The sequence below is a fragment of the Aspergillus brasiliensis genome, assembly GCF_001889945.1.
Source record: "Aspergillus brasiliensis CBS 101740 unplaced genomic scaffold ASPBRscaffold_16, whole genome shotgun sequence".
Lineage (NCBI taxonomy): Eukaryota > Fungi > Ascomycota > Eurotiomycetes > Eurotiales > Aspergillaceae > Aspergillus > Aspergillus brasiliensis.
In genome coordinates this window covers 342,507-368,871 of record NW_027137457.1, presented here as the reverse complement: position 1 = coordinate 368,871, position 26,365 = coordinate 342,507, and the positions used below count along the sequence as shown (strand labels likewise).

Genomic DNA, 26,365 nt, shown 5'->3' with positions numbered 1-26,365 from the left:
GGGCATGCAGTTTAGGAGGAAGAGGGGGAAAGAAGCAAAGCCCGAAGTTCTCAGCTGGTGTCTCACTTTTAATTAGATACTAGTAGTAGTGATTCTATTGGACGAATGGATATACTCGATATAGCAGTACTATAGGCAAGTTCTAAATACACGATGCAGGCAAGGATATCGGAGGCATTGGCGTTTCATGTAGTACCTGTATCCTCGTTCTCCCACCATGAGTCCAGCCTTCCAGCTGCATCATTAATCCCTTGACCATTCAGAAGGATTGCCGGGCAGCCATGATAGCAGTCCACCCAGTTGAAATCAGAGTCTCGTCCTTACATTACGTAGGTATGTACATTGATTAAGTTCCCCAAGGCTGAGAGCTGAGGTCTGGACTTTCCCCGCTTGGTGGCAAATGCACGCCATGAAGCAACCCCTGTCGATGACGGGGATCGACATATTTACCCGCAGAAAATGACAATATTTGATTCCTTGCATCACTAGTAATCAATATAGTGGATCATAGACAGGTAACAGTATGAATGGCTTAGAAAATTGCAACATCAGGCATGGTTCCGGACGACAGACAGCAAAAAATTATACCACTCATTCTCAATTACGAACTATCTTATCGGCGTTCAACCACTCATCCCAAGGAATTTGGCTGGTCTCTTCGGCGTATAGTCGCAAGTACTTGCCTACTTCCACGTCTGAACCACGAAATTAGCCTGCGCATTACATCTAAGCTGAATGGTAAGAGAGGATCTCAATGTAAACTTACAGATCTTGGCCCCTTCATTCAATGCTATGTTCATGTACGTGGGCATGTCCTGGTTGCCTCAGTATGAAGAGAGAGAGAGAGAGAGAAAAGGCCCGTAATTTTTTCAACTTACTGCAAAGGAGGCACCATCATTCAGCCATAGCTCAATTTCTCGCGCATCGACGAGTGTGCTCTGCCAGTAACCGGCGAGGACTTCGATGTGCTCACGAAATTCGTTGAAGTACTCCGTGTTGGTGTCCGTCGCACTTCCTGATCGTGCCCGTGCGGCAGCTAAGTCGGATATGACGGTGTCGATAGGTACATATTCCCTTCCGGTCACTATAGCCTTGTAATTAGCCTAGCCTAGTATAATAGTGGCAATGCATAGAGAACGGAAGGAATGCATACTAGACGCAGCTAAAGAATAGGCCGCATTGATCGCTTCGGTGTTTGCGACTCCGAGCAAGCCAGCAACCTGGTATTGTTCAGCGCGTGTTTATCTAGCTTATTGGTGTGTTAGGTTCCAAACATACCATGACATATGGTGCGAATGGTGACTTCAGAGCGACTCGGAGTGCGGAAAGCTTCACATCGAGCGGACCAGCTGAAAAGATCGTCTCCGCTGACCTTCTCGGTGCGGGGAAGGCTTTTGCCTCCTTTTCATCATTTGCGTCTTGCTTCCGTAGTGACTGGCTCCCAAGTTGGTTTACGAAATCCAGGGTTTGGTCAAAAATAGACTCCAGGGTGTTGTGCATCTCAGCTGCCGTGCTTTGGTATCCTTCCGCATCCTGGACGCGTCAACGAACATTCCGTAGCCCGATGACACTGCTTGACAGAGAATCCTACCTTGATGTATTCTCGGATTGTGGATAAGCGCTCATCTATAGTGAGGGAACTATCCGCACAGAATTCAATGATCTTGTTGTCGAAGTCTGCAAATTGCTTAGCGATGAATACCTATTCATACGGAGCCGCCTTCATACCCTCTGCATACTGAGCAATTGTGTTGGAAAGCGGTATCCCGTCCCTCATAGTCTGGCAGTAGAGCTAGATAATGAAAAATATCAACGATTCAGAACAGAGCAACTACGTTTTTCAGCCATAGTAGGTGGAAGTGACTTACCCTCAGAATCGGTTCATACTCTTCAGTGAGGTGCGTGCCGTTCATTGTATCAGCCCATGCCAGATTGAGTAGAAGGGCGACCATTAGTTCAATGATGCCATTGACTGCAGCGGAGGCCCCGCTGGCAGCATCCCCAAGCACTTGGTCGAGGTCATCCGAAGCCAGTGCCTGCACGGCAGCGGTCACGAAAGCTTCCTTGTCCGTAGGTACGAGCTGGTACATGGCAGGGGACTTGACAAGGGCCTTGCGCTCAAACTCAGACAACGAAGCGACGACCCCAAGACAGGCCGATACTGTCACTGGCCTGGATACCTGCTCATTCAATTTCTGGAGGACGCTAGTCGCAGATGGGAGGACTGGAGAAGACATGATCGTATGATTTGATTTGCTACACAGGATAGCAGGGTGTATGGCCAATGATACCAGTAAGGAAGAGAAATGCGAGTGAGTTGAATCGTGCCTTCTCTTCTGTTGTGGTGGCTCTGGCATGCAAATGAGAAGCTAAATATTTAGTTGTAGTAGCTTCCCCTCCTTTACTAGACGTGCGCGATTTTTTTTTCGGATGTCGCCTGGCCTGGATTGACAACTTGACGCCATCCCAACTACTGCAGAGGGATTATAGCACCAAGAAGCGACTAGAATGGAGAAATTCCAGTACCTATTGAGGCTTCCGGCATGAACCACCCTGTTGATGCAGTGGCAACACCGGATATTTGGCCTGGGACGGGAGTCCTGCATTTCAGCTTGTATGCAGCTGCAGGCATTGATATGCAGCTAGTCGATGCAACGTATCTTGGGCAAACCCCGACTGTGCACCTACGTATCCGTCACTCTGTGGCAAGATGCATCGATGGCATTTCATTGCAGACGACTTCTTGTCATGGATTATGTGCAATTTGGTACCTTCGGCGATTCCGATGCCATTGATACTAGTTGATGGAAGGAATGACTAGTATGAGTAGCAGTTAGCTAATCTCACAGCTGATTTTATTTAAAGTCAGCATCTACTCCGCCGGTGGGAAGAGAAATAAGAATCCTCAAGTTCAATTCTCTGCAAAGAGGTCTACTTATCTCAAGTCTCAGCAAGTCTATTTACCGTTTGATTGCATCTCTCAGACAAACCATGTCTCCTCTTCCTGCGTACACAGCCGACAGCTCCCCTCCAAGCTATGACGAAGTCGCCGGAAAGCTAGATGGTCTCCTCGGCAGTAACCCCACTGTCGAGAAGGCCCTCGAGGCTGCTAGCTTTCTTTCGGATGAGGAGATCAACGTCCTTGCCAATGGTTACGAAGACCACAAGCCACTGCAGACGGATCAGCAGAAGGCCGACTTTGCTGTCGGTGCAGGACAACATCTCTCGTCCGAAGAAGGCCAAAATGGGATGGCGCTGGCAGGAACAGCAGCGTCCCAAGCATCGGTGAATATTGATAACCGTCTCATTGATATTCAGCAAAAGCTGGCGACCATTGACCAGAAATATAACGAGGGGTTTGCGGATACCGTTGCCGGCATTCGCCAGGTAGTATTATCAAGCCAGTGTTCCTTGCAGTTCTTTATGCTGACATAGTTGCATAGGATTACAATCAAGTTCTTCAGAACAGTCGAAACCTGGCAGCTGATATCTCTCAGAATGGCAAAAGTGTGTAGTTATCTCTCAAGCCCCATATTTCCAGGTATTCTTTTCACTGACCTGTCAGCAGGCTTCGACAAAATTATCATAAAATATTGTGCGGACAGCAGCGTTTCTATCGAAGACCGAAAGGCTAAAGTCAAAACCTTCATCTCGGTATGTTATGCGCCTGAGGGCACCCTGTATGCAACTACCCTCAGAAATTGCTAACAGCCTGTTGCAATCGCAGGATACCAACAAGTTTGAGGCCACCGCCAATGACATCCAAGAACAATTCTCCAGCGTCAAGAGCAAATTCTCCTCCTTCGTCGACACATACACGACATGGGCCGAGGACAAGGAAGGAGAGCTGACACAACAAATCGCGGATCTAGAGGAGGAAATCCGCAGCTTGACACAGGAACTGAACTCAATTGAAACTGCCCAGAAAGTAATGGCAGCGCTCGCAGGAGCGGCGATCCCAATTGCCGGGGCGCTGGGGACCTTCTTTGAGCCTGTCAAGCCGTTGATTCTTGTACGTGATAAATGCTTTCGCAATCAGCACTACCCCCTCCCAAACGAGTTACATTTTACTAAATTCTAAGGTGTGCATAGCTTGGTGGCCTCATCTTCGCTGGCGTCGCCCTCGCTGCCTCTATAGGCTTGCTCATTGCCGCTGGACGTAAGATTCTGCTACGCCTCCCCTCCGAATAGAAACATGGTCCTGGGAGCTAACGATACCGTATAGGGGTGAAGAACAAAATAAATGAGAAGACCTTTGAGAAAGAGGATCTCGAAAAGTTGCTCGAGACTATCCGCAGTGCGCGCCAGGATCTGCAGAGCGTGCAGCAGAGCGGGTTGCTGTCTTTCCAAGCCTGTCTGGATGTACTGCCTCAGTACTGGAGCTCCACTGTCCAGAATGCACAGTCAATTCACGACTGGCTGGAGAAGGGTGCTGAGACTACGGTATGCACATGAAAAGAAGCAAGCGTTTATCTTGACTCGCGTGTAGCACATACTGATACTTCTATCCTAGGTCCGTCCCATGTATATGAACCTGAACGTGGAGAAGGGAGTCACATCCTGTATGTTTGGCTATCTCGTGATGTGTGACGATCTTGCTAATATCTACAGATAATTCTACGGCCGTATATCTAGACAAGTATGCGCGCGGACAGTGAATTGCAGCATGGACGGCCATCTTTCCAACTAGACGTTGAACACGTTTTGTTGTGCTGGGTTTCTTTTACGCCAATCGTTGCCTTTGAAGATTTTGGGTGTACGCACTTGGTAGTAGTTAGTAGTCAGACATGTCTAGAAGCGATAGCAATTTTATCAAGTACTATATCAGTTTTTGGAAGAATATTTAGCACTTGAATTCGTTTATTTGCAAAGCTGGATATCAACCAATGCTTAAGGTACTATTTGTCAACAAATTTCTTAAACATGAGAATCGATCATCCGAGCGTGGACAAAAACACACATATTGTCTGTAGCTACAATAGCCTATCTAGAGAACAACCATAGACTTTTAGATCGAAAAAACGTAACGGTCGATCCTATGAGTTATCTTTCATAACAGTACAGGGCCTGTCACCATCCAGAACCATCACTAATATAGGAACGATGGTATGATACATCGTCCATTGAACACACGTGTGCGGCATGAATTCCACCGATTTCTCGAATACCATCCCACCGGTTGACCCCGTTTCCCTCCGAGCGAAGCTTGACTAGGGCATTGATCTGCCTTTTCACTGGACCTCATTGATTTCGAAACTTATGATGTCCGGGCAGTCAAAAGTGGAACCATCGCCTTGGAATAGCTTTCCAAGCCGATCGCCATAAAGAACGACGTTCAGTTCGTCCGATGACGCATCTTCGAAGTAAATACTTTTAGAGAGTAAAACCATTGGCTTTCCAGTTAGCAGTTGGCCTTGACGTTGGGGGTACCTTCACAGGTAGCTTGATATCTGTAAATTCTGGTAAGATGACTTCTGTCCCCCACATCTCCATAGGCAGCAAATGGTCCTTGAGAGATTTGAGGTCTATATTGACGTGTCGGTCTGTCTATGGTTAAGTTTGCCTGGGCTTCCTGTAAATTCTGGTAGGATAACTTCTGTCCCCCGAACCCCCATGGGCAGCAAATTGTCCTCCAGGAATTTCACGTCTGGACGGACAGATGCGAAATTTGCCATGCCAATGGCTGAATTTCTAGCATAGTATACTACTTCACGACCGAAGGAATCATTATATCTAACGCGGAAGGCTAGACGGACGGCCGGATCGTCATGAGCTTCGGAGCTCGAGGTTGCATATAGATCCGATGCTTTACCTGACCTCTGAGCTAACATATCTTTGCTTTCCACAAAATAGTTTATATATCTTGCCGCTTCTTGTCACCAGACTCAACAGCCATGGTAGAACGCACGGGAATGACACCCGCAGGGTCACGGAAACCTTCGCCTATATCTTTGGCCGTAAGGCTTGAAGGATACTTTCGGGGACTTCATGTCTCAGCTAGACACTGTTCGACCAATCTCTGTATTTCTGCTGTGCTTGCTAGAGCTCGACTTTTCTGATTAGAATATCGGCCGGTATCCCTTGCAGTCTCTTTATCTGCTCGTATGGACTCCGCCATTCGAGCACGGCACCATAAGCCGTTTATAGAACGAATTCATCGACATTTTCACAAGAATGTGTCAATGTTCAACCTTTTAGATACCTTGAACATTGTCAGACCAACAATCCGTCTCCATTCCAGAATCTAACGACATCCCGTAGTCGAATTTGGCAACGTATTCATCAACGTTGTCAAAACAATTCAGTGGCATGGATTCTCACCTTTTCGTTCCGTAATCTTGTTCTACAAGCAGGCGAGGCTTTTGCTGGCCATATACAATCCTCACATCACCACCATGGGAACAATATGTGTCTTAAGGCCTGCATAATGGAACACATTTTGCCAGGCCATATAGAGCTTCGAATAAACTGCACGTTTTGTCAACGTGTTCAGGATCAACATCGACACCGAACTTTATCATAAGGAATCGAAGGTCCTTCGAGTGGTGAGATGTGTGTTGCCGTAGATCGTAGGACATTCTCCTGGATGGCTCATCGAATTCCGGGACAAACGAAGAGTATACTCCATATGAGACTCCACCAGTTGTGGTAAGCTCAAGGTCGATATAGTACTATATATCATATATCATATATAGTAATAAGTGATAGTTAATAGTAGGAGAGTTCCGCCGCATGGGGACACGAATGCCTTGTAGTAGGCAATTGGCTTAGCAGTTGCAATACTATCAACCAGTTGTATCGCTACTCTTCCTTTCCAATCCCGAATACTGCATCTATAACATGAAGCTCTCCGATTCCATATCGGATTCCGTGCGACACACACTGGTCCAAGTCAGCAGTGTCTTCTTTGTGCCCATAGAAACCATTCTCGAAAAATCAGGAAGAACGCAAAAAGCCCAGAAATTGCGCAAACTACAACATTATTGCATCGGACTTTCTGAGGACCAGTGGCAATATATCAACGACTACTTCAAGAGCGAAGAATTCCTACAGATGGCATTACAAGGAAGGAAGGGAGGGCTACGAGTCTATAACAAAATGAAGAAGAACGGAGAAACCCCAGGTGACGAACCCGACGAGATGGACAGCTACAAAGAAGAAATGAGGCAATTCGAACGGGAACTAGAAGTAGACAATAACGATATACGCTCGGCCGAAGAAATTATGAGACTCCTCAAATGGAAAATAGGACACATTCCGCTATACCGCGCGATGATGTTTCAGCAACGCGATCCAGACTGGTATTTGAGGGACACATGGCTTCGGGAAAAGTGTGCTAGAAACGGAGGGTGTTGTGGCCGGTCTTGTGGCTGTTGTGAGCAGACAAGAGGCACTGCGAGGAGCGACCGAGAGGTCTTTGGCCACTGTACACCGTTGTGTGGCTGTTGTGAGGAGTATAGAGGTCACGACATCGACGTTAAAGTTCATGACTCTGTCGCTCTGGGCCAAGTTGATCTGATTCCGAGGGAGGGGAAAGGGTTCATACATGCGAGGCTTAGTTATGCGGGGCGGGTCGAATACGATCCAAGGAATGAAAGAAAGGATCGAAGTCGTGCATCTTTGATGAATGCATATGTTTGGGGACTGGATCGAAGAAGAGAACAAAAGAATTCTAGGCTGGCTGGCCAAGTGTAACCGAACTCACAGCTGAGGTGGATGAGGAATCGTGTAGCGAGCTAGCAACTAGTACGAGAACTTGGGGTAAACACTGTCCTGACTATGGGATTGTTCGCTTGAAAAAGAGAAAAGTGCTATCTAAAAGTAGCACGAAGGAATGCGTGTATTTGTTGCCATATGTCCTCACAATTTTCACAGGTTCTCTGGTATGCCTTTCCTATCTTGAATCATTAAAGTTATGCAGGTGACGGCGTCGGCAGCGACCCAACGAGTCTGGCCATGCTGCTTAGTGTGCTGCCGTCGCCATGCATATCACTTTCCCTCTATAGAAGGCACGCGAAGCAACACGCATGACAGTAAAAAGAGGCTGATCTATGTAGTAACTAAGTGGAAAAAGGTTAGAGATTACAAAGCTCAAAGCTTGAAAATTACTCGTCAAGTCCGACAGAATGCATCGATACTTGTTCTTGTTCTTCTTTCTCCCCTTTCAGATTAATATTATTTGGCCCTTTTCCCCTGACAGCTTCGTTCCACGGAAACCACGGTACTGCTGTATTCCAGTGTAGTATATAATTCAGTTACTATGTCACGGACAACAAAGTCGGGACACATCAAGCACTATACGGCACTAGTTATATAAAAAGTAGGGGCGGATAATCATTACAATCGTGAAAGTCGTACCTACTTGTCGTTCAATACTGTGGAAGATTCATAGGGGAACAGAGTACGGGTTTAGCTAGTACGTGCTCTAATTTGGGTCAACCTGTCCATGCCATAAATAGCTACTACAGACTACTAGAACAATCTTAGTTGTCTAACGTTACAATTGCTAATGAGAACCAACAGGTGAAATAGGACCGAGATCTTTTGATACACAGAGGAACGAGAACTCAATTATGGACTCATGAAGGAAAGGCGCTATGTATCATTAAAGGGCGGCGCGAGAAGCAGAAATAATGGAAGAAACAGAATCACAAAAAAAATGACAACGCTTGCATAACGATCAGTGCTGGATGCTGAAAGTCTCAATTCAAATGGTAGAACAAAAGGAAGATGCAGCAGGCAGGCTAGACTCCAACACCGTACAAGAAACGAAGATCAAACATAGAAAATTGGGGACAACACACAATGAAGGGATGTACGAAAAAGCAAATCACAAGAAGAGGTAAAGAGGAGAATGTGATGGAATACAAAAAGCATCTCTAGAACATCAGAGACCGCGTCTTCTGCCGGCGAGCATCAAGACCGCGAACTTCTGGCTGTGACTGGGTGTGCTTGTGGCCAGGACGACCCACGGGTGGCGCCCGCGCCGATGGGGTCGTGGGAACGGGGATGGCACTGGTATCTTTGGCCGGCGGCGGAGGAGGAGCTGCGGTGCTTGGCCGCCTCACCTTCGTGCTTCGCTCCCGCTTGAGAACCATCTCTGTCCAGGCCTTGACTTGGCTGCTTCCAGAAGATCCCTTGCCGACGGCATCCGCCAGCACCTTCATCCATCCGTCTTTGGCGGCCGCGCTGTCGGCGTAGAAATCAATCACTTCGCCGTTCCCGAAGCGGATGCGGAATCCCTCTTCGACAAACATATAGCCCTCTTCTTCTTCGGCAAAGGCTGACTTGCGACGACCTCCTCCTCGCGTTGTCGTCTCCTTCTGAGTCAAAGAAGACCGGTCGTCAATGAGCTTGACTGCCTTGGACAAGTTGATCGTTGCGCGAGGTTGGCGAGTGGTCTCGTGGTATGCGGTCAGCTTAGACCCTTGGAGCTTGAAGAAGCGACGACGCCAGAACTGTGTATAGTGAATTAGCTTTGACTGACAAACAGGCAGGTGGGGCATGGAACTTACTGGGCAATCACCACCCTGTTGAGAGAGGAACCCTTCCCAACTGCGGGAGGACACACTTTCGGCTTCACGCATCTCCCGGATGCATGCGTTCATGCTCTTGGGCATGTCGTCGTCCTTGGCGCCCTTGGGCTTCGGCACGAATAGAAGCTGCAACTCGAGCTTGCCAATCTTGTAAGGAGGCCGTCTCTGGGAAGTGGTACTGTTGGTACTCTTCTTGCTCTTCACACTGCTGGGCTGCTCTTCAACAGCCCACTCATTGAAGCATGCCACATCCACGGTGTAGGGCCGGCCAAAGGCGTGCTTCTCGTGGTCGCTGAGAGACACGTATGCGCGCGCGAAACTTCCATCGCGAGCAATGAGAGTCCTCAGCCTATCCCATACGGGAGCGTTGACGTCGCGAGTCTTGTTCTGTTGCGACGCCAGCTGTTGCTTCATATCAAGCTCCTTGCGCTTCCGGGGAGAAGCAAACACCCGACTGAAGGTGGAGGCTTTCTGCTTGGTAGGGGAAACTGGCGGCGCAGGTTCTTGAACACGGAACTTCTCCTCGTCCACCTTCATCTGAAGCGTCAGTTGGAACTCGAGATCATTCTGCACGATGAGCTCGAACTCCTGACCGATGGGAGCGGTCTTGCCCAGTTCCAGCCAGGCAGTGGTGACACAATGAAGACCATTGTCCAATGTCAGGGCAAAGTACGATCTCTCGCCTAAAGCGACTGTCAGCCGATGTTCTGAAATGTAGTAGAGGAAGGGTGAGGCACTTACCCCGTGGCAGAGGCAGATCAAGATATTTCATTCCGACTACCTTGACAAAGAGGCGACCACGTTCTTCGCCCTCCTCTAGAGCACCATTCAATGCGGGTTCGGTTTCCTCAATCGTCGCTGGGGGCTCTTGAACGCTGCTCTGCTGACCAGGGAGTGGGGGAACGGGTCCGCTGACGGGCTTCTTCCGGACCATACCGCTGGATGTCCTCATACTCGCCCGGCGAGTCTGTCCGTTCCACGGCACCGTAGTCCACGTTTGCTGACTAGGCTTGCGCGGCGTTGGTGCGGCCCGGGCCGCCGCAGGAGTGTCACCTCCAGGGGCAGCTTCATCCTCGTTGCGGCTACTGGCAATGATGACCTTCGTGTTATGTCGCATAAGGTAACCTCTCTGTTGCAAGATATGCTGGTCAGTTGATGCTCTGGGGTTCAAGCGATACGCTCCTGGTCCTTGGGGTGGGCCCTCCTGGGGACGGGGGATAAACGCAGTGCTTCTGAGTTGGGATAGGGATTGTTCAAACTCCACCTTTTGCGACTCGATCACTCGATCGAATTCCTTATCCAAGCCAAATCCGAGGCTCTCCTCCTCTTGGATGCTGAATGGGATATCCAGTTTCATGAGACTGGGTTGTCTGCGACTCGGTTCCTTGGCAGGCTCGGTTTGTGTATCCTCCTGCTCCTCCTCCTCCTCCGGTGCGGAGGCGTGTGAGTCGTTCGAGTGTTGCTTGGTAAGCTGGGGCATAGGCGGAGGAGGCTGTCCGCTAACCTTGCGGCGCGTTGCAGCCATTTGCTCAATGTCCGCAGGGGTCAGGGATGGCCGGGTCTTGAGACCGGTTCCAGGGGCCTTGATGGTGGCAACAGGATCTGGCACACTCTCATCAACAGAAACCTCGTCATCGCTGTACTCCTCATCAATGGGGTGTCGTATAACGGACTCAGGGGTGGATGGCTCTGATATTTGGTCCTGATTATCTGGTGTGGAGGGTCGCTGAAGCGCTTCCCTCATAGCGGCCATCTTGGGAGCCGACAGTTCCTTGGGCTGCGGTTCTGATTCTGCTTCTGCCTCCGATTTCTCGGCAGCGGGCTCCTCTCGCACCTCAGGAACAGGCGTGGACTGCCTATCTTCGGACTCTTCTGACCCGCTCTGCGGCATCCTGGCTTCGTCTTCTTGGGGCAGGCTGGGCTGATTGGCCTCGTCGTTTCCGGCCAATTGGTCTTTGAGGCTTTTTGAGGAAGAATTTTGAGATTGAACGGTTTCATAATACTCCGGAATGTCATAAAGATCGTCATCGTGCTCTTCGGGCTTGATCACCACGCTGCTCTGGTCATCATCGTCGTCATCGTGGTATTCATCATCATCGTCCTCCAGGGATGGGATGGGGACGTCAGGGTCGTAATGCATATAGTGCTGGGGGCTTGATTCGATCTGGGAATCTTCCTCGAAAGAGTCGTCCAAATAGCTCTCACTCTTCCGGATGTCCCGGAGAATCGAATCTCGGGAGATACGCGGAGGAGAGAAAACCTCTGTAGCCTCTTCATCATGGTCTTCTGCAGCCTCCTCTGGGTTTGTATTCTTGTCCTGGGTCTCACAGTCGCTGGCTTCGTCCCGTTCATGTTCCACGTCTGGTTTAGCAGCCTGGGAATCCATGTGGTCTGAATCCTTGCTTTTCCTCTCGTTCTCCTGGATCATCATTAGACGCAGTCTGTCCTCCAATGACATGGACGCACGAGCACGGTCGGTAATGTCCGACTTGCTGTACGTGGCGGGGCCCGGGGGAGACGGCAGCACCCGCTGACCACCGCTTGCCAGCTCAAAGGCTGCAGACAGCTTTTGAGGCGATGAGCCGCGCTGGCTGAGCGAGGGGCGATTAGTGGGGGGAAGCGGGGGCAAGGGGCGGCGCTCGCCATTGGAATCGAGCGACTCGACGCGAGAATGCTGGACAGGCGGACCTGGTTGGGAGGAAGGCCGCGGATCGGGACTGTGGCTTTCGTCGTCTTCCGTGAAAGGATCTTCTTCATCTTTCACCAGATCGTCGTTGGCGCTGGCGGGGCTCATGTATCGCCAGTCTTCGGGCAGAACAACTGGAGTCTTCTCGAGGTCTTCCAAGGAGGCATCGAAACTGTCATCACGGTCGAGGGAGGATTCGCGATCGAAACTGATGTCGCCTTCATCCTCTTCCGAATCATAGCTGCCTTCACGGGAGCCAGATGCGATGGAGGACGGATCAGGGGTGGTCATTTCGTACTCGTGCACCTGAGGCTGTGCGGCATCGAACGTTACGCTTTTGGCATGGCGAGTTCCATCAATATCGGACCAAATCTCACTTTCGGGGTCAAATGCGTCCCTGAACCCGAAGCGACTGGCTCTGGATAGGGAGGACTTCGCCGGAGGGACTTGGTCCTTGCTCGGAGACGGGGGCCGCGGTCCGCTCTGGCTACCGTCGTGGCACTCTGCCTGTCGCGCAGGGGGCGCATTCGAGCTCTGCTTCTGTGGCGACCGACTAGTGGCCAAAGGCCTCTGTGGTACATAGACATTGGTCGGATCGTACTCCTGGTTGTAATCGCGGAACATGTTGCTGTTCTTGACTCTCGAGGCGCGCTTGAGATTCTCAAGGGAGGGTCGCTTGGATGGAGAGAACGCGGCCTCGGGGTCATAAGGGCTCTGGTTCTCCGAGCTTCTGGGGAAGGGAGAGGCCGATTCACGGCCCTGCCAGAAGAGACGCGGTGATGAGGGTGTCTCATACGCTGATGCTTCTTGGGACTTCATCTGAAGCGACATGGTCAGGTCCAGCTGTCGGAAGATTAACAAGAGCACGTGGAGCGACCTACTTTGGTACTCTGACTCCAACTTGGGGAGTTTCGTCGTTGAGCCATCGGGCTTACTTCGGACAGCGGCCTTTGCGTGGTACTGCTGCCCATCTTGATGGGAAATGCACGACAACAACTGGTGGTTCAAAAGAGGCAAAAATAGCCAGTCGACAAGCGCGCCTGGAAGAAAACACAGCTGCAGGGAGCTGAATCAGCAATGACTTCTTTCGTCACAACGCAGCAATGCAAGGTCTCTGCAATCATAGCCATCCCTTGCCGGACTGGAACGCGCCCATACCTGGTTGAGTCGGATGGAGGCGAAAAAGACGATGAGTCGATCGGAATGAGGTCGTTTGAAATAGTCCGCAGCGAATCAGCGCAAATTGAAGAACAGAACGCGGACAATAAATGAGTCGCTTGGATTAAAATTCACTCGGACGTTAAGCAGCAGCTCATGGGAATCGTAACAAGATGGGGGAAATGAGATGCGTCACAAAATGGCGATCATGCGAAAGAGAGCCGATTCGTCAGGTCTTTCTTTACTTTTGATAAGAACTACTGCGAAAGAAATTGGTCCGACAAACGAAGGGATGCTGATCGTAGGCAGAACAGGCAACCGAAATGATGAAAATGGGCGATGTGCAACAATGACGGCACGCTGGACAGGATAGACAATTGCAAGTGAAGAAGACAACCAACACACCATCCACCACCGGACCAACGAGGATGAAGTAAAAAAAGAAGAAGACGGCGGGGAGGGAGGGTGAAGGGAGATGGGAATAAACAGAGGGACTAGAACAAACAGTGTTGACTAGTTGACTAATAAGTAGTTCGAAGCCGTTCACAAACCGGCTGAAGCTGGGAATCGCAGCTTGACGCTGTTGACATTTTGGCGTCGGGAGTCTCCATGGCAACTTCACACCTGAGACTGGCCTGAACTTGGCCTGAGCGCCTGTCTTGCAGCCTCGCAGGCCTCGACACCTCGACACCTCGTCGCCTGGCGGACTGCCCCGATCCCGCCAGTCCCGTTTGGGATTAGCGGAGGATCGTTCCTGTGCCCCGAGCGCCTTCCCTTTTGGGACTGGCACGGGACCGGCTGCTGATTCTTTTTGGATTGAAAGCTCCGGGAGGCAAAAGATAAGAGGAAGCAGATTCTTGACGAGTGCAGTTCACCACGCTCTTCATCAACCCCATCCCCCACCATGAATCGCCTGGGCAGACTGTCTCTGCCGCTTCGGCCTCAAGTTTGTCTGCTCTGTCAGACGCAGGCGACCATGTCCTCTCCTCTCGCCGGATGGCAGGCCGTCCGCTCCATGGCAACCGTCCGACAGCGCCGCCAGGCCGCCCGCATGGTTCTGTCCTCCAATGTCGACAAATCCTCATTGAAACAAGGACGCTCGAAAAGAGATCGCGCCGGACCCTGGTCGGGCATGAACCAGACGGAGGCGCGCCTTCGGGATGCGCCCCGGTCACGGTCTCGAGCAGCTCTCAAACGCTCGGGGGATTCCGAAGATGATAAGCAGAAGACGGACAGTCCGCTCTACAAGGCGCTCAAGATGCAGACGACATTGGCACCCATTCCTTACGGTCGCCGAACTGCTATCAAGAACAAGATAGCAGAAGTTTCGAGTTTCGACCAGTTTCCTCTGCTACCGGTCGTGCGCCACTCGATCTCTTCCCAAGCTCTCCCCGGACTCGCGGACATTGTACCAACCCCCATTCAACGCCTCGCCGTCCCACAACTCTTGAAAGATCCGATTCCGAAGAGAACATCGAAAGATGTCTCAGACGGCGAACCGAATTATGAACAGTACCTTCTGGCTGCCGAGACCGGGTCAGGAAAGACGCTCGCCTACCTGATTCCGCTGGTTGACTCCCTGAAGCGTATGGAAGCAGAGGACAAGGAATTCGAGAAGTGGGAGGCGGAACAAAAGGCCAAGGAACGAGAGGAGAAGCTCAAGAACCGGGCTTTCGACATTGAGCCGGAAGAGCCTCCGTTGTCTGACGCAGGTAGACCCCGGATTATTATCCTCGTCCCGACCTCCGAGCTGGTTTCCCAGGTTGGCGCCAAAGTCAAGGCCTTGTCGCACACGGTGAAATACCGGTCGGGAATGATCTCGTCCAACCTGACTCCTCGTCGTATCAAGAGCATCCTCTTCAACCCAAGTGGGATTGACATCCTCGTCACTACCCCCCACCTGCTTGCCTCGATTGCCAAGACGGAGCCATATGTGCTGAGTCGCGTCAGCCACCTGGTGCTGGATGAGGCAGACTCGCTCATGGACCGATCCTTCTTGCCCACAACGACCGAAATCATCGAAAAATCGGCCTCATCTCTCCACAAGCTCATCCTTTGCTCCGCCACCATCCCCCGCAGTCTCGACAATCTCCTCCGCAAGCGCTATCCCGACATTCGTCGACTGACGACGCCAAACTTGCATGCTATCCCCCGTCGTGTCCAGCTGGGAGTGGTAGACATCCAACGGGACCCCTACCGTGGTAACCGCAACCTGGCCTGCGCCGACGTGATCTGGTCCATCGGAAAAGCTGGCGACACGGAACCGACGCACCCCTTCCTGGCCCAGGCCGGACCCAAGGTTAAGAAGATCCTGGTTTTCGTCAACGAGCGCGAAGAAGCCGACGAGGTTGCCCAGTTCCTGCGCTCGAAGGGCATCGACGCCCAGTCCTTCTCTCGGGATTCCAGCAGCCGCAAGCAAGAAGAGCTTCTGGAAGAGTTCACTGAGTCTCCGATCCCTCCCACCCCAGAGGAGATCATGCTAGCCAAGAACAAGCGCCGCCAGGACAACTCCATCCCCTTCGTCTTCCCCGAACAACAGAACAAGCCGGGCATGGAGCGCGGACTCCCTAATACCAAGGTTCTCGTGACGACGGATATTGCCTCTCGCGGAATTGACACCATCGCCGTCAAGACAGTCATCCTCTACCACGTCCCACACAACACCATTGACTTTATCCACCGACTCGGCCGTCTCGGTCGCATGGGCAAGCGTGGCCGTGCCGTGGTACTGGTCGGCAAGAAGGACCGCAAGGACGTGGTTAAGGAAGTGCGCGAGGGGATGTTCCGCGGCCAAGCCTTGATTTAAACATCTGCAACAGCAACAACGAAAACAAGCGCAATCTGTACTATTATTACCCTACGGCCCAGTCAAGTTACAACTGACGAGCCTCTGACGACGGCGTTCGGAAAACGGCAACAAGGAAAGATAATATTTAGACCATGCATTGCATGCATTGACTTCAAGCATCACCCAGGATATACACGGCTGTATTTGATTGACCTCATGTATTATAATTTGTATATTTCCCTACTACTACCACATCTCGCTACATAGATCTTCTCTCTGCATCACACCTGTACACTATAGACACCCATCATCTAAATAGACAACTACTACTAGAGAAAACTACTAGTAGTAGTCAAAATCAAATAGGAATCTTCCCCCCAACAGACTTCCAAAACGCACACCGAGCCTCCAACTCCCTCAACTCCACATTCTCAAACCCATCCGTCGCAATCACAAACTCCTCCCCTGTCTCTTGTACCTCCGGCACACCAGGCTCCGACCCATTCGTCAATTTATGTGCGTTGGGGTTCCCCGTCTGGAAGAAGCTGGCGAATGCGCCCGCGTAGCCATCATATATTAATGGGTCGGTCTTTTGGACTGTAGAGACGGTGTTCCACTATCCAGTATTAGTATCATTCGTATAACATAAAAAGAAAGAATAAGGAAAGGGACCAGCGTACCCACTCAGTATCACTCCCATGCTTAGCCGGCGGAATGATATACTCCCCTACATACCCCTTCTCCCTCGCAGCAGAAGCAACCCAGTATGCCGGGCACGCGAGCACCACGTCCCGGTAAACCAGTCCGGCGCGGACGAACGTCGTATTGTAGGATAGTGTCTCTGCTGTTCCGGATATAGGGTAGTATTCTGATTCGATAAGGTCTATGTCTTTGGTATTAAGACCGGGAAGGAAACCGGTTAACCAGTTATGGAAGGACGCGAGAGAGGAGTTGAAGCCGTTCGTGGTTGTGGAGTCTTCTAGTCCCGGGGGAATGAAGTTCTCGCCTTCATTGGCGTTGTACATGCCCCATATTAGGTCTGTTTCGAGGGCATTAGAGTCGATCGCAGAGGTGAGGGGCTCGATAAGGAAGGTGCCGTCGATGACGGGGGCCCAGGTATAGGATGAGGTGGTGTATGTGCTGTCTGCGTCGATGATGAGGCTTGCGTCGCGGATGGATTGGGCGTCGACCTCCTTTAGGCATTTGAGGGTATCAGGGGCGGAGGTGCAGTTCGTTAGGTTCACGAGCTGTGTGTAAATTGCTTCTGCCTGTGGGGCGTTGTAGGCGTAGGTTTTCGGCCAGAAGGGCGAGCTGGCGAGGGCTTTGGAGAAGAGCTTTGGGTTTGAGCCGCGGCCGTTGGCCAGAATTTGAGCGACGACGGAGCCCCCGCCGGCGGACTGACCCCAGATAGTGACGTTGTTCGGGTTGCCGCCGAAGTAGTGGATGTGAGAGTTCACCCATTTCAGGGCGTATTGTTGGTCAAGGAGGCCCGGGTTGAGGTCGGACGTGGGCGAATCTTTGATGGCTTGGCCGGGAAGGAAGCCGAAGGCGTTGACACGGTAGTTAGAGTACACGACGATGTAGTCGTTTAGGGTGCTAACGTTGAGGACGGGGTAGGCGCTGGGTGGCATGCCGAAGAGGGCGTCACCCTCGATGAAGCCGCCGCCGTAGAAGACGACTAGGACGGGGCGGCTGGTGGTGGACGAGGTTAAGTCCCAGGGCCGGGAGTAGAGGCCTAGGTAGAGGCAGTCTTCGGAGCCGTTGACAGTGCGTTGAGGGCACATGTCGAAGGATTGGTCGGTGTCGTAGGTGCCATTGGTGATGTTCAGCGGGGGTTGGGGCGCTCGAAAGCGGTTCTCGCCCGTGGCTGGTGCTGCAAAGGGGACTTTGCGAAAGTAGGAGAGGTTGTAGGTGGCATCATAGCTGCCCTGGAAGGTGCCATAGTCTAGAGTGACGAGGGGAGCATCATAGGCGCTGGCGAGGGAGTGAGTAGTCAGTAGGAAGCACAGGGCCAGGAGGAGGCGTGAGAAGTCCATGGCTGCAGGTGGTGGTGGTATCCCTGGTGAACCTGGCTGGGAAGAGCTACACCGAGGGCAGCAGCTAGTTTATAGAGCATCATGATTGCGATGGTAGAGTTGAGGGTCGGTATGAAGCAGACCGAAGTTCATTAGATTCAATATCGGAGTTGCTGGAATACGTGCACGAGCGCATCAGGAGGACAAGAAATCTGTGCTGACCAAAGCGCCGACAGGGCTGCCATTGGTGCAAATATTCTCCTTGACGCTGCAGCATGACGGAGAGAGATGCGGAGATGCGGCGCCAGCAAATTGCGGGGGAAAGGATGAGCAGGAAAAGAGATGCTTCAAGCATCGCCCGTCAGCCGACGGGTGCAAATCAGTTGATTCCAAGGCCCCGGGTTGGGGATAGAGTCGTGTAAGTACAGAAGTTGTACCAGGGGCCGGGAAAAGAGCAATAATCTATACAGTGTAACCAAATCCGAGATCATTAGACTGCGCAAAACCAAATCCAGACCAGATGAACGAGAAGCCAGATCTTTCAAACGTCTCAAAAAAAAGCCTTCAAAATCGCCGGGATCATGGCAACGCTCGTGCCTATCGTGATTCAAAACGCCTATTCTTCCAGACCGGACTCCACCGGACTCCAAATAACTGTCAAACTCCAGGATTTAGAAAACATCCAAGATCAATCCATATCCATCATTACATAGTCATCCGAAGGGACCGGGTTCGTCGTCGACTGGCGCGCGTGTTGCGTCGGTCCTCGCCAGCTTCACTGTCCTCGGTCTCTGCCTGAGGTTCGGACAGCTCGGGGGTCGGGGTGATTCCAAAACTAACGCCGCGGTCTTTGCGCGAGATGAGCGCTTCTTCCTCTGGATACAGGAACCGGTGCACAGTGCGGTGGTCCATCACGCGTTCTTCGTCGTCTGCGGGGCCCTCGTTTTCGGTTTTCGGCCACTGGAAGCCATACAGCTTGGAGTGCCGTTCGCATCGGGGACACTCTCGTCGCGTTAGGTAGGAATCTTGCTGAACAAACCAAGCGTTGCAAGTGCGGCAATCGACCCAGCGGTCGTATGCCTGTGCGAGAAGTCTCGAGGTTTTGGTGTAGTCGCCAGGAACCCGAGCACGGGGTGGCTCAACCTCGACGGAGGGAACCACTTCCTTGCTGCGGGATTTCCGTGACTTTTTCACCACCGTACCCAGCTTCTCGTCCAGTTCCAGTGAGTCCGACAAGTCTGACAAGGCATCGTTGTCCGGGATGCGTCGTTCTGGATCTACGTGGCCAGTGGCGAGATCCAGGCGTCTGTCGATTGTCAAAACTGGAGCCTGCACGGTAGTCTCGGTAATTTCCTCGACCTTGATTCGCACCGAGTTGTCACAAACGGACGTTGCGGCTGTTGAAGTTGACGAACGGTGCGAATCGTCCAGCGAACCGGGTGAATCAGGATCGGCGGGGGTTGTGGTGGTGCTCTGCACGGTCGATTCGGCATGGATATCACTTTTATTATCGATGACGTGGTCATTGGCGGTTTCGGCTGCGGCTGCGGCTGCGTATGGCACAGATAAAGCTTGGGAGGAGAGCCCGGTGGTGCCCGCTGGCTGGACCGTGGAAGACTCAATCGAGGGAGTGAGGTCGGAAAACACCACTTCCGATCTCAACTTGGAGCTCTGGCGCGTAAACTTGGTTCGTTTACGAGGAGTCGACGATAGAGAGCTCTCTGAGTCGGTGTCAGGGGCGTGTTTGCGTTTCTTGGGCGAAAGGAGGGCCTCCGACAGCGCAGGCTCTTCGTAAGCTGGTGTGGATGCGGCACTCTCTTGGTCGGAATCGAGCTGCGGTGCCCACCCATTGCGGACGGCCCGCTCGCATGTCAGACAAAGGCACTCGCAATTGTCAATGCCAAAGTAATCGTCTCCGTAAGACACTGTGATTTCTTCACCGATATGGATGTTGCGGATGGCCACGACTTGCATGCCTTCCATGCCGCGCGTCACCAGTCGTCCGTTGGCGTTGCAATCGTGATTGGCGAACCGAGCGGGACCCAGGAAGAACGAGGGGGTTTTTCTCCGACTCGACATGACAATGCTAAAATCCTTTCTCTTCAAGTCCAGATCCTGTTCCTCTTCCTTGGTCATGGGTACGAGAGTCCCGCTGAGGTACTTGATCTCCTGGCCCTGCTTAATGAATTTGCGGGCGCAGATGGCAGCCTCATGCTCGGTCACGGTGTAGCGATTGGTCGTGGTCACCTCAAAGGGGGAGTCGGGGAGATACATCTGGATGTATTTGCGTAGATGGCGGCGAAACCATTCTTTCTCCCGGTCAGTAGGTAGCTTGGCCAGGTACTTCTTGAGACCTGGCATGTTCAATAGCTTCGCTTCCGCTTTGACAGCGTCTTTGTTGACAATCACATCGTGGAGGAGAGTGCTGGCCACATCATCATCTCTGATGCCGCGGGCGGGGTTGTATTTGGTGCGATTCTTGCGAGTGTTGGTCCAGAAATAAGCCTGTCAGGATAGTATAGTCAGCGACCAGCTACATGACGGTCAATCGAGGCTCGTAAACGTACACGGTCAACCAGCGCATCTGTTGCGACGTCGTCGTAGCTGGCCAGTTTCGCAAGCGTAAGCCGATCCCGACGGTCATCGGAGGGGCTGGATTTTGCCTTGGAGACCGGCATCATGAAGTTTCAACCCAGACGATCCCATGCAAGAAGATTTGAGCGGGTGAGAGGAGTGTGGGTGGGATTAATGGGGAGGAATGAGGCGTCAAAGCGTCAAGGGGAAGAGAAACAGCGGAAGGTCGGGAAGCAGAGAGACGAGACTACTACAAAATATATATGGGCGCCAAACTTTGGGGGGGGGAGGGTGGGAAAGAAAGGAGCGGGATTGAGAAGAAACGAATCTAGGGAACGACGTGAATATGAAGCGAGGTGACTGGCATGATGAACAAAGGAAACGAAGGAGAGGCAGTGAAAGTTAGCGCGCATGAAAGGACAAACTCACTGACTGACATGATAATAATTAATGTGAAGGCTGGCGCTGCTGCAGTGCCCCCGTCCGGGGTCGGTCGTCGGCGAAACCTGCCGGCCCGCCAAACTGCCTGGCGCTGCTTTTCTTTCGGCCATCTCCATCACTCTCTATACCCCCCTCACTTCCCTACGTTTCCCACTTTCGCACAGGGTATACGGTCAAGATGATTCAATTAAAGGTGTGTGTGCGATTCTACTGGTGTTTGTGATGGGGAGGAGGAATTTTCCCGGACTGACAAGCCCCGATTTAGACAATGCTCAACTGCATCGACAACTCCGGCGCCGCCGTTGTCGAGTGCGTGAATGTCCTGAAAAAGAAGCGCCCCGCCACCGTTGGTACGATAACCCGCTTTTCTCATTCAATAATCAAGGGATAACACTGATGTTGGGTTTCCGGGATGAACAGGTGACCGCATCGTGGTCGTGGTCCAGAAGCAACGAAACTTCGGCCCCGACAGCAGCAACAACGTCGGTATCGCAAACAAGGTTCGCCGAGGAGATATTCGCCATGCCGTCGTCGTCCGCGCGGCCAAGGAAATGCAGCGCCCGGATGGTTCTATCGTCAAGTTCGATGACAATGCCTGTGTTCTCGTCAACAAGTCCGGAGACCCCATCGGAACAAGAATGAACGGTCAGTCTCGCCGTGCACCCGGCAGCATCACATGAACTAGGAAAAGGGCGCCTTTACTGACATCTACTAGGTGTCGTGGCTACGGAACTACGAGGACGACAGTGGTCGAAGATCCTGTCGTTGGCGCCGATGCATGTGTAGGATATACCATTTTTGGAAGCGAATTGTTCTTTTATATCTATCCCGTTTGTAGCAATAGAAATTTCTTTCTCTCTTCAAAACTCCCCTTTTTCTTTGCCCAAACCTCGCCAGAACTCCGCAAGAAAAAAAAATGCTGCTTAACGGTAACAAAAACCAAGATCGGGTATCAGGTACATGACATGTAGTATGGCAAATCGAGAATTAGACGAAAACATTGCCGCACGCGCAACAGACATAGTAAAGTTTCTGGGAATCAAAGGTCAGCCGATACCTTCATGATTGCGGTGGAAACCGGCATGAAGGCTTACCATTCCCGTTTCAGCGGAACGTTGCTGCGACTGGAAGAAGACCGCTTCAGCTTCGCCGCAGCTCGGGCAGAGCTTGTTGGACCGAGGAAGCTAGGGAAAGAGTGGGTTAGCCACGGAAATTTCAAGACAACTTGGAATGTATTCCATGACGCGAGCGCGGCGCACGCTGGACCTCATGACGACGAAAAGCCATCGTAATCCTCTTCGGACCAGGAGTCCTCGGAGGATGTGTCACAGACGAAGCAGGTAATCTCTTCTCCACAATGATCACAAAAACCCGGGAGACAAACCGTAGGATCAGATCCCACATCCTGGGTCACACCGGCAGTATCTCCGACTTGGGTGTTCAGCTTGTTCTGATAGACGCAGTAGGAGGTAGCAGGCTCGCCGACGTGGCAGGTTCGGCAGGTGAACATCAACCGGTTGTTGATGCGGTCTTCTTTCGGATAAAGCAGGTTCGAGCTGTAGACGTTAGCAAATTGTCTAAGAGTAAAGTAGAGAGATCAAAACTTACCATTCGCGACAGAATCGAAAGTGGATTTGATCAGTGGGCTTGCTATCGCCACCGGCAGAGGGGGATGGGCTGGCAGACATTTTCGGAGATTGTAATGCTGATGATGTGTGCTGGAAAGAAATGGGTTCACGCGTATTAATATGTAGCGAGTGTGTGGTATGCGCTCGAAGGCTTTTCACCTAAAACAGATGGGAATGAAAGACGTGAAAAGTGACTGATGGGAATGCGCAAGATTGACTGGGAATAGATAATGGAAGTCGGAAGAAGCGTTGAACCAAGCACCAACGGCTAATTCGATGACTTGCAGCTCACCGCCCCATGAATGTTTGCAGTGTTTGTCGGGTTCCCTCCCCCGCAGTTTGTCCCGCAGCTGCAAGTACCACAAAAGCCTCTCCGACTTCTGCAACTTTATATACCTCCACTAGTCCACCCCCGCGTCATTTCTGGACCCTGGTCTTCCTTGTGAAGCTATAGATACCTCTGCAGATCTTAGACATACCCACATCTTCTTCCACAACATGGTATGCCAGTCCTTCCACCCCATCAAACAAGATCATGTTTACCAAGCCTGGTATCCGTGCTGACTATAAACACGGTAGGTAGAGACAGGTCTTCCGGCAGGGTGGGAGGTTCGCCACTCCAACTCTAAGAACCTCCCTTACTACTTCAATCCTATGACGAAAGAGTCTCGCTGGGAGCCCCCGGCCGATACGGATACCGAGAAGCTCAAGTTCTATATGGCCAACTACCACAGCGGCCCCGCGGGACGCTCTGATGGAAACGGCCACAATGAGGGCAAGATCCGCTGCAGTCACCTTCTCGTCAAGCACCGGGACAGTAGGAGACCCAGCAGCTGGAGGGAAGCTGAAATCACCCGTTCGAAAGAGGAGGCCATCGAGATCCTCCGGGGCCACGAGGCACGCATCAATGCGGGAGAAGCCAGCCTGGGTGATATTGCGGTATCGGAGTCAGACTGCAGCAGTGCCAGGAAACGTGGAGATCTGTATGTATTGATAATGAACGCTGCAGGTACATGGCTAACCTTCATGTAGGGGATTCTTTGGACGGAACGAGATGCAGAAAGAGTTTGAGGACGCCGCCTTTGCACTCCAACCCGGTCAGGTTAGTGGGATTGTTGAGACGGCCTCTGGTGTCCATTTGATTGAACGGTACGTACTCTGAGTGTGATGTTGAGCCTTTGGTTGTTTATCGGTACTTGCTGACGTAACGGAATGCATTAGGGTTCAGTAAATTTTCATGGATGGCATATATACTACGTGTATTTACTTGGAAGAGATCTCTATATCTTTTTTACATGAGTTCTTCTTCGCAATCTGTCATTCAACGTAAATCTGTAGACTTGATCATTATACACAACGTATCTTTGAGTCGTATATCACGCGGCTGTTCTAAAGAACGGTCATTGTATGGTGCAGGCTCAACTTGCTACTGAGATGTTATTGGAGGGATTAATCTGTGGCTTGCATATAGAGGCGTCTTACATACTAGTTGGCCCTCAAGTATTGATCTCCATTCGGTATGTTCACACTGCAAGTACTTGCCCGTTGCCATTTGATGTGGCTGATACCGTGCTGACCTTTGTCCTATTATATAGGCATGCCCGACCAGAATCTATCAACCGTGAGATCCTATATCACTTCTAGATATCTAGCTTTCAGAGCAAGCTTTATTCGTCGGCAAAACTCAATTTTGATGATCAATCAGATTAAGTCACCAGCCTCCTCTACATCGTCAGCACAAGAACGGAGTGCAGGGTTGGTGTTCCCCCCAACCTGTCCTACCTATCTGCTGAGGTGACACCAGTGACTGTTACTCCTATTTGTCAGACTATCAGGTTTCTCAAAGCTCCTCATTGATCACACTGTCTTGGGATGAAATCATCTGCAGCTACGTCGTTTCTTCTCCTACCATCCTCAATATCAACCTGATACCAGCAGCCATGGATAAACGGAAGATGATGTGGCAGAAAACAATGAGTTCATTCCATTTACTTCTATGGTTCTTCACCATTCCCCGACTAGGCAGATGGAGGCGGTGATTGGGGAGCTTCGGCGAGAGCTTCAGCTCTCTCCGTCGCTCTGCACAGGTGCAGTCCAGTCCTCTTGCCGTGCCTCGTTCTGACCCTCTTCATCTTTCTCGCTACTCCTAGCTACTCCTTGCTCCAGTCAATTTTGAAACCCCCTATTGAGCGTTCAGTATCCATAATGGCCCACCTGTCCACACGCAACTCCACCAGCGCCCTGCTGGCTCAGTCTGGTCTTCTCTCGGTCTCAGGCCTAGTCATGGAGGACGCCCTGGCCCATTTTGGCATAAACATCGAGAGGATACGAATACCTTTTGCCATCTATCGTCTTCTTCCAGCCGAAGCCATATACGCACTGTTAGCATGTCGATACGAGGCCTATAAGGCCGTTGTGAACCTGGAGTCATGTTACAACTGGTACAAGAAACGGTTCGAGTACTTGTGCCCTCGCGAGCACAGTGGTCTCCGCCGTCACATACGCTCGGTCAAGCTGATCCTGGGACGGGATTTCGACAACAGGCGTACTCCAACCCCGGCTGTTGCAGCAGGCAGGAGGATCGCCAGATCCAGAGTGACCTTACAGGCCAATCGCCAGAGCTACGAAAATTACGCCAGACCCTACAATGAGGTGGTGAGGGACTTCCATCAAGGCGTATTTGCTGCCCAGTTCTTCATCTATGAGGAAATGTCGTATAAGGCCATCCAACGGGCCAATTTACATCTCCACTCCCGGGTGACTAGCTGGTTAAGGTCGGGGTTCTCTCGAGAGATGGCGAAGTGGCTTGCAGCATCTAATGAAGTCCCCTTCGTCCCTTCCTATGCGGACACTGTGGAAGAACTAGTAACGGCCATTGAAGAGAACGTCGAGGGTGGGGTGGAAACCGCTCAGGAATTCGGTTTGCGCGCCAACTTTCCGTCTTGCTGATTCTTCTACATTGGTACATATGAATACATAGGCGTCGGTGTTTGAAGTTGCTACGGAGTTTTTGATTGTTCATATCTTGGGCTACGATTATCACGACTATGATGTTGGATGTGGACATGTCTAAATAGCTTGGGAGATTGCTTTTGTTGGATATTTCGACTATTTCCTTATTTGGGTGTGGAAAATACCATACTATTGCTTTCCATAGAGAGAATCAATATCTCAAATCCACAATACATTCACCGTAGAGTTGCCAATGTGCCTGTAGTCGGAAATAGCCAGACACTTGCCCGTTGTATTCTGACAGTTCCCATACCGACGCTACCAAACAGAACACCACCTGCCGTTTATACCACACCACATTAGAAACAGACAAGACTTCTCTTTGCTCACTAGTTTTCTTTGAATACATTAAAGCACTGGTCATCTCCTTCGCAGATCATTCGAGTTCATCCACGTGCATCAATTCACTACTACTCTTCATTCTTCACGTGAGCAGTTAACCCTACTAGGATTATTCTATCCTGAACAAGAGGTAAATTATCATCCCTCCACAAGAACCTTTATATCTCCTATACATCTGTTGCACT

The 26,365-nt window shown here is 51.3% G+C and overlaps 12 protein-coding genes across 12 annotated transcripts; 6 read left to right on the top strand and 6 right to left on the bottom strand.

Annotated features, from left to right (window-relative positions):
• Positions 1–103: 103 nt before the first annotated feature.
• On the bottom strand, positions 104–2,533 carry ASPBRDRAFT_47950 (uncharacterized protein). The gene is made up of 8 exons (XM_067625988.1): positions 1,869–2,533; positions 1,729–1,792; positions 1,592–1,677; positions 1,279–1,533; positions 1,154–1,220; positions 879–1,084; positions 767–815; positions 104–695 (listed from the first exon to the last, which is right to left on the bottom strand). Exons 1-8 carry the CDS (start codon positions 2,235–2,237, stop codon positions 598–600), a joined length of 1,194 nt encoding a protein of 397 aa, XP_067474665.1. The 5' UTR covers positions 2,238–2,533; the 3' UTR covers positions 104–597.
• Positions 2,534–2,991: 458 nt separating this feature from the next.
• Positions 2,992–4,658, top strand: ASPBRDRAFT_135910 (uncharacterized protein; the record flags this gene model as incomplete). Its single annotated transcript, XM_067618739.1, has 8 exons — positions 2,992–3,387; positions 3,444–3,507; positions 3,569–3,654; positions 3,728–4,012; positions 4,093–4,159; positions 4,226–4,443; positions 4,514–4,562; positions 4,612–4,658. 8 exons carry the CDS (start codon positions 2,992–2,994, stop codon positions 4,656–4,658), a joined length of 1,212 nt encoding a protein of 403 aa, XP_067474664.1.
• A 774-nt stretch (positions 4,659–5,432) lies between these two features.
• Positions 5,433–5,831, bottom strand: ASPBRDRAFT_661345 (uncharacterized protein; the record flags this gene model as incomplete). The annotated part of the gene is made up of 1 exon (XM_067628670.1): positions 5,433–5,831. One exon carries the CDS (start codon positions 5,829–5,831, stop codon positions 5,526–5,528), a length of 306 nt encoding a protein of 101 aa, XP_067474663.1. The 3' UTR covers positions 5,433–5,525.
• A 1,009-nt stretch (positions 5,832–6,840) lies between these two features.
• Positions 6,841–7,695, top strand: ASPBRDRAFT_69056 (uncharacterized protein; the record flags this gene model as incomplete). Its single annotated transcript, XM_067629022.1, has 1 exon — positions 6,841–7,695. One exon carries the CDS (start codon positions 6,841–6,843, stop codon positions 7,693–7,695), a length of 855 nt encoding a protein of 284 aa, XP_067474662.1.
• A 1,184-nt stretch (positions 7,696–8,879) lies between these two features.
• bud4 (putative GTP binding protein (Bud4)) lies at positions 8,880–13,053 on the bottom strand (the record flags this gene model as incomplete). The annotated part of the gene is made up of 3 exons (XM_067618738.1): positions 8,880–9,458; positions 9,516–10,219; positions 10,278–13,053. The coding sequence occupies 3 exons, from the start codon at positions 13,051–13,053 to the stop codon at positions 8,880–8,882; spliced, it is 4,059 nt and encodes a 1,352-aa protein (XP_067474661.1).
• Positions 13,054–14,265: 1,212 nt separating this feature from the next.
• Positions 14,266–16,186, top strand: mrh4 (ATP-dependent RNA helicase MRH4; the record flags this gene model as incomplete). Its single annotated transcript, XM_067629419.1, has 1 exon — positions 14,266–16,186. The coding sequence occupies exon 1, from the start codon at positions 14,285–14,287 to the stop codon at positions 16,184–16,186; it is 1,902 nt and encodes a 633-aa protein (XP_067474660.1). The 5' UTR covers positions 14,266–14,284.
• Positions 16,187–16,356: 170 nt separating this feature from the next.
• Positions 16,357–18,546, bottom strand: ASPBRDRAFT_341395 (putative carboxylesterase). Its single transcript, XM_067623197.1, has 2 exons — positions 16,849–18,546; positions 16,357–16,784 (listed from the first exon to the last, which is right to left on the bottom strand). The coding sequence occupies exons 1-2, from the start codon at positions 18,202–18,204 to the stop codon at positions 16,527–16,529; spliced, it is 1,614 nt and encodes a 537-aa protein (XP_067474659.1). The 5' UTR covers positions 18,205–18,546; the 3' UTR covers positions 16,357–16,526.
• Positions 18,547–18,888: 342 nt separating this feature from the next.
• On the bottom strand, positions 18,889–20,861 carry ASPBRDRAFT_135603 (SET domain-containing protein; the record flags this gene model as incomplete). The annotated part of the gene is made up of 2 exons (XM_067618712.1): positions 18,889–20,688; positions 20,751–20,861. The coding sequence occupies 2 exons, from the start codon at positions 20,859–20,861 to the stop codon at positions 18,889–18,891; spliced, it is 1,911 nt and encodes a 636-aa protein (XP_067474658.1).
• A 515-nt stretch (positions 20,862–21,376) lies between these two features.
• On the top strand, positions 21,377–21,984 carry ASPBRDRAFT_58960 (mitochondrial 54S ribosomal protein uL14m; the record flags this gene model as incomplete). The annotated part of the gene is made up of 4 exons (XM_067627981.1): positions 21,377–21,391; positions 21,464–21,548; positions 21,619–21,843; positions 21,914–21,984. 4 exons carry the CDS (start codon positions 21,377–21,379, stop codon positions 21,982–21,984), a joined length of 396 nt encoding a protein of 131 aa, XP_067474657.1.
• A 188-nt stretch (positions 21,985–22,172) lies between these two features.
• Positions 22,173–23,059, bottom strand: ASPBRDRAFT_47944 (DNA-directed RNA polymerase II core subunit RPB9). The gene is made up of 2 exons (XM_067625987.1): positions 22,807–23,059; positions 22,173–22,754 (listed from the first exon to the last, which is right to left on the bottom strand). Exons 1-2 carry the CDS (start codon positions 22,884–22,886, stop codon positions 22,466–22,468), a joined length of 369 nt encoding a protein of 122 aa, XP_067474656.1. The 5' UTR covers positions 22,887–23,059; the 3' UTR covers positions 22,173–22,465.
• A 129-nt stretch (positions 23,060–23,188) lies between these two features.
• On the top strand, positions 23,189–24,100 carry pin1 (peptidylprolyl isomerase ESS1). The gene is made up of 3 exons (XM_067621914.1): positions 23,189–23,327; positions 23,406–23,809; positions 23,859–24,100. Exons 1-3 carry the CDS (start codon positions 23,325–23,327, stop codon positions 23,986–23,988), a joined length of 537 nt encoding a protein of 178 aa, XP_067474655.1. The 5' UTR covers positions 23,189–23,324; the 3' UTR covers positions 23,989–24,100.
• A 670-nt stretch (positions 24,101–24,770) lies between these two features.
• ASPBRDRAFT_341357 (uncharacterized protein) lies at positions 24,771–26,007 on the top strand. The gene has a single exon (XM_067623196.1). It carries the CDS (start codon positions 25,032–25,034, stop codon positions 25,773–25,775), a length of 744 nt encoding a protein of 247 aa, XP_067474654.1. The 5' UTR covers positions 24,771–25,031; the 3' UTR covers positions 25,776–26,007.
• The last annotated feature ends 358 nt before the right edge of the window (positions 26,008–26,365 follow it).

Excerpts from the sequence above, each read along its gene's own strand:
- ASPBRDRAFT_47950 (XM_067625988.1), bottom strand. The coding sequence starts at position 2,237 with ATGTCTTCTCCAGTCCTCCCATCTGCGACTAGCGTCCTCCAGAAATTG. Across the intron at positions 1,534-1,591 it reads CAATCCGAGAATACATCAAG|GATGCGGAAGGATACCAAAG; the intron begins GTAGGATTCTCT and ends TGACGCGTCCAG. Across the intron at positions 816-878 it reads ATGATGGTGCCTCCTTTGCA|GACATGCCCACGTACATGAA; the intron begins GTAAGTTGAAAA and ends TGAGGCAACCAG.
- ASPBRDRAFT_341395 (XM_067623197.1), bottom strand. The coding sequence starts at position 18,204 with ATGGACTTCTCACGCCTCCTCCTGGCCCTGTGCTTCCTACTGACTACT. Across the intron at positions 16,785-16,848 it reads ATGGGAGTGATACTGAGTGG|TGGAACACCGTCTCTACAGT; the intron begins GTACGCTGGTCC and ends AATACTGGATAG.
- ASPBRDRAFT_47944 (XM_067625987.1), bottom strand. The coding sequence starts at position 22,886 with ATGTCTGCCAGCCCATCCCCCTCTGCCGGTGGCGATAGCAAGCCCACT. Across the intron at positions 22,755-22,806 it reads TTTCGATTCTGTCGCGAATG|CTCGAACCTGCTTTATCCGA; the intron begins GTAAGTTTTGAT and ends TAACGTCTACAG.
- pin1 (XM_067621914.1), top strand. Across the intron at positions 23,810-23,858 it reads GCCAGGAAACGTGGAGATCT|GGGATTCTTTGGACGGAACG; the intron begins GTATGTATTGAT and ends ACCTTCATGTAG.
- ASPBRDRAFT_341357 (XM_067623196.1), top strand. The coding sequence starts at position 25,032 with ATGGCCCACCTGTCCACACGCAACTCCACCAGCGCCCTGCTGGCTCAG.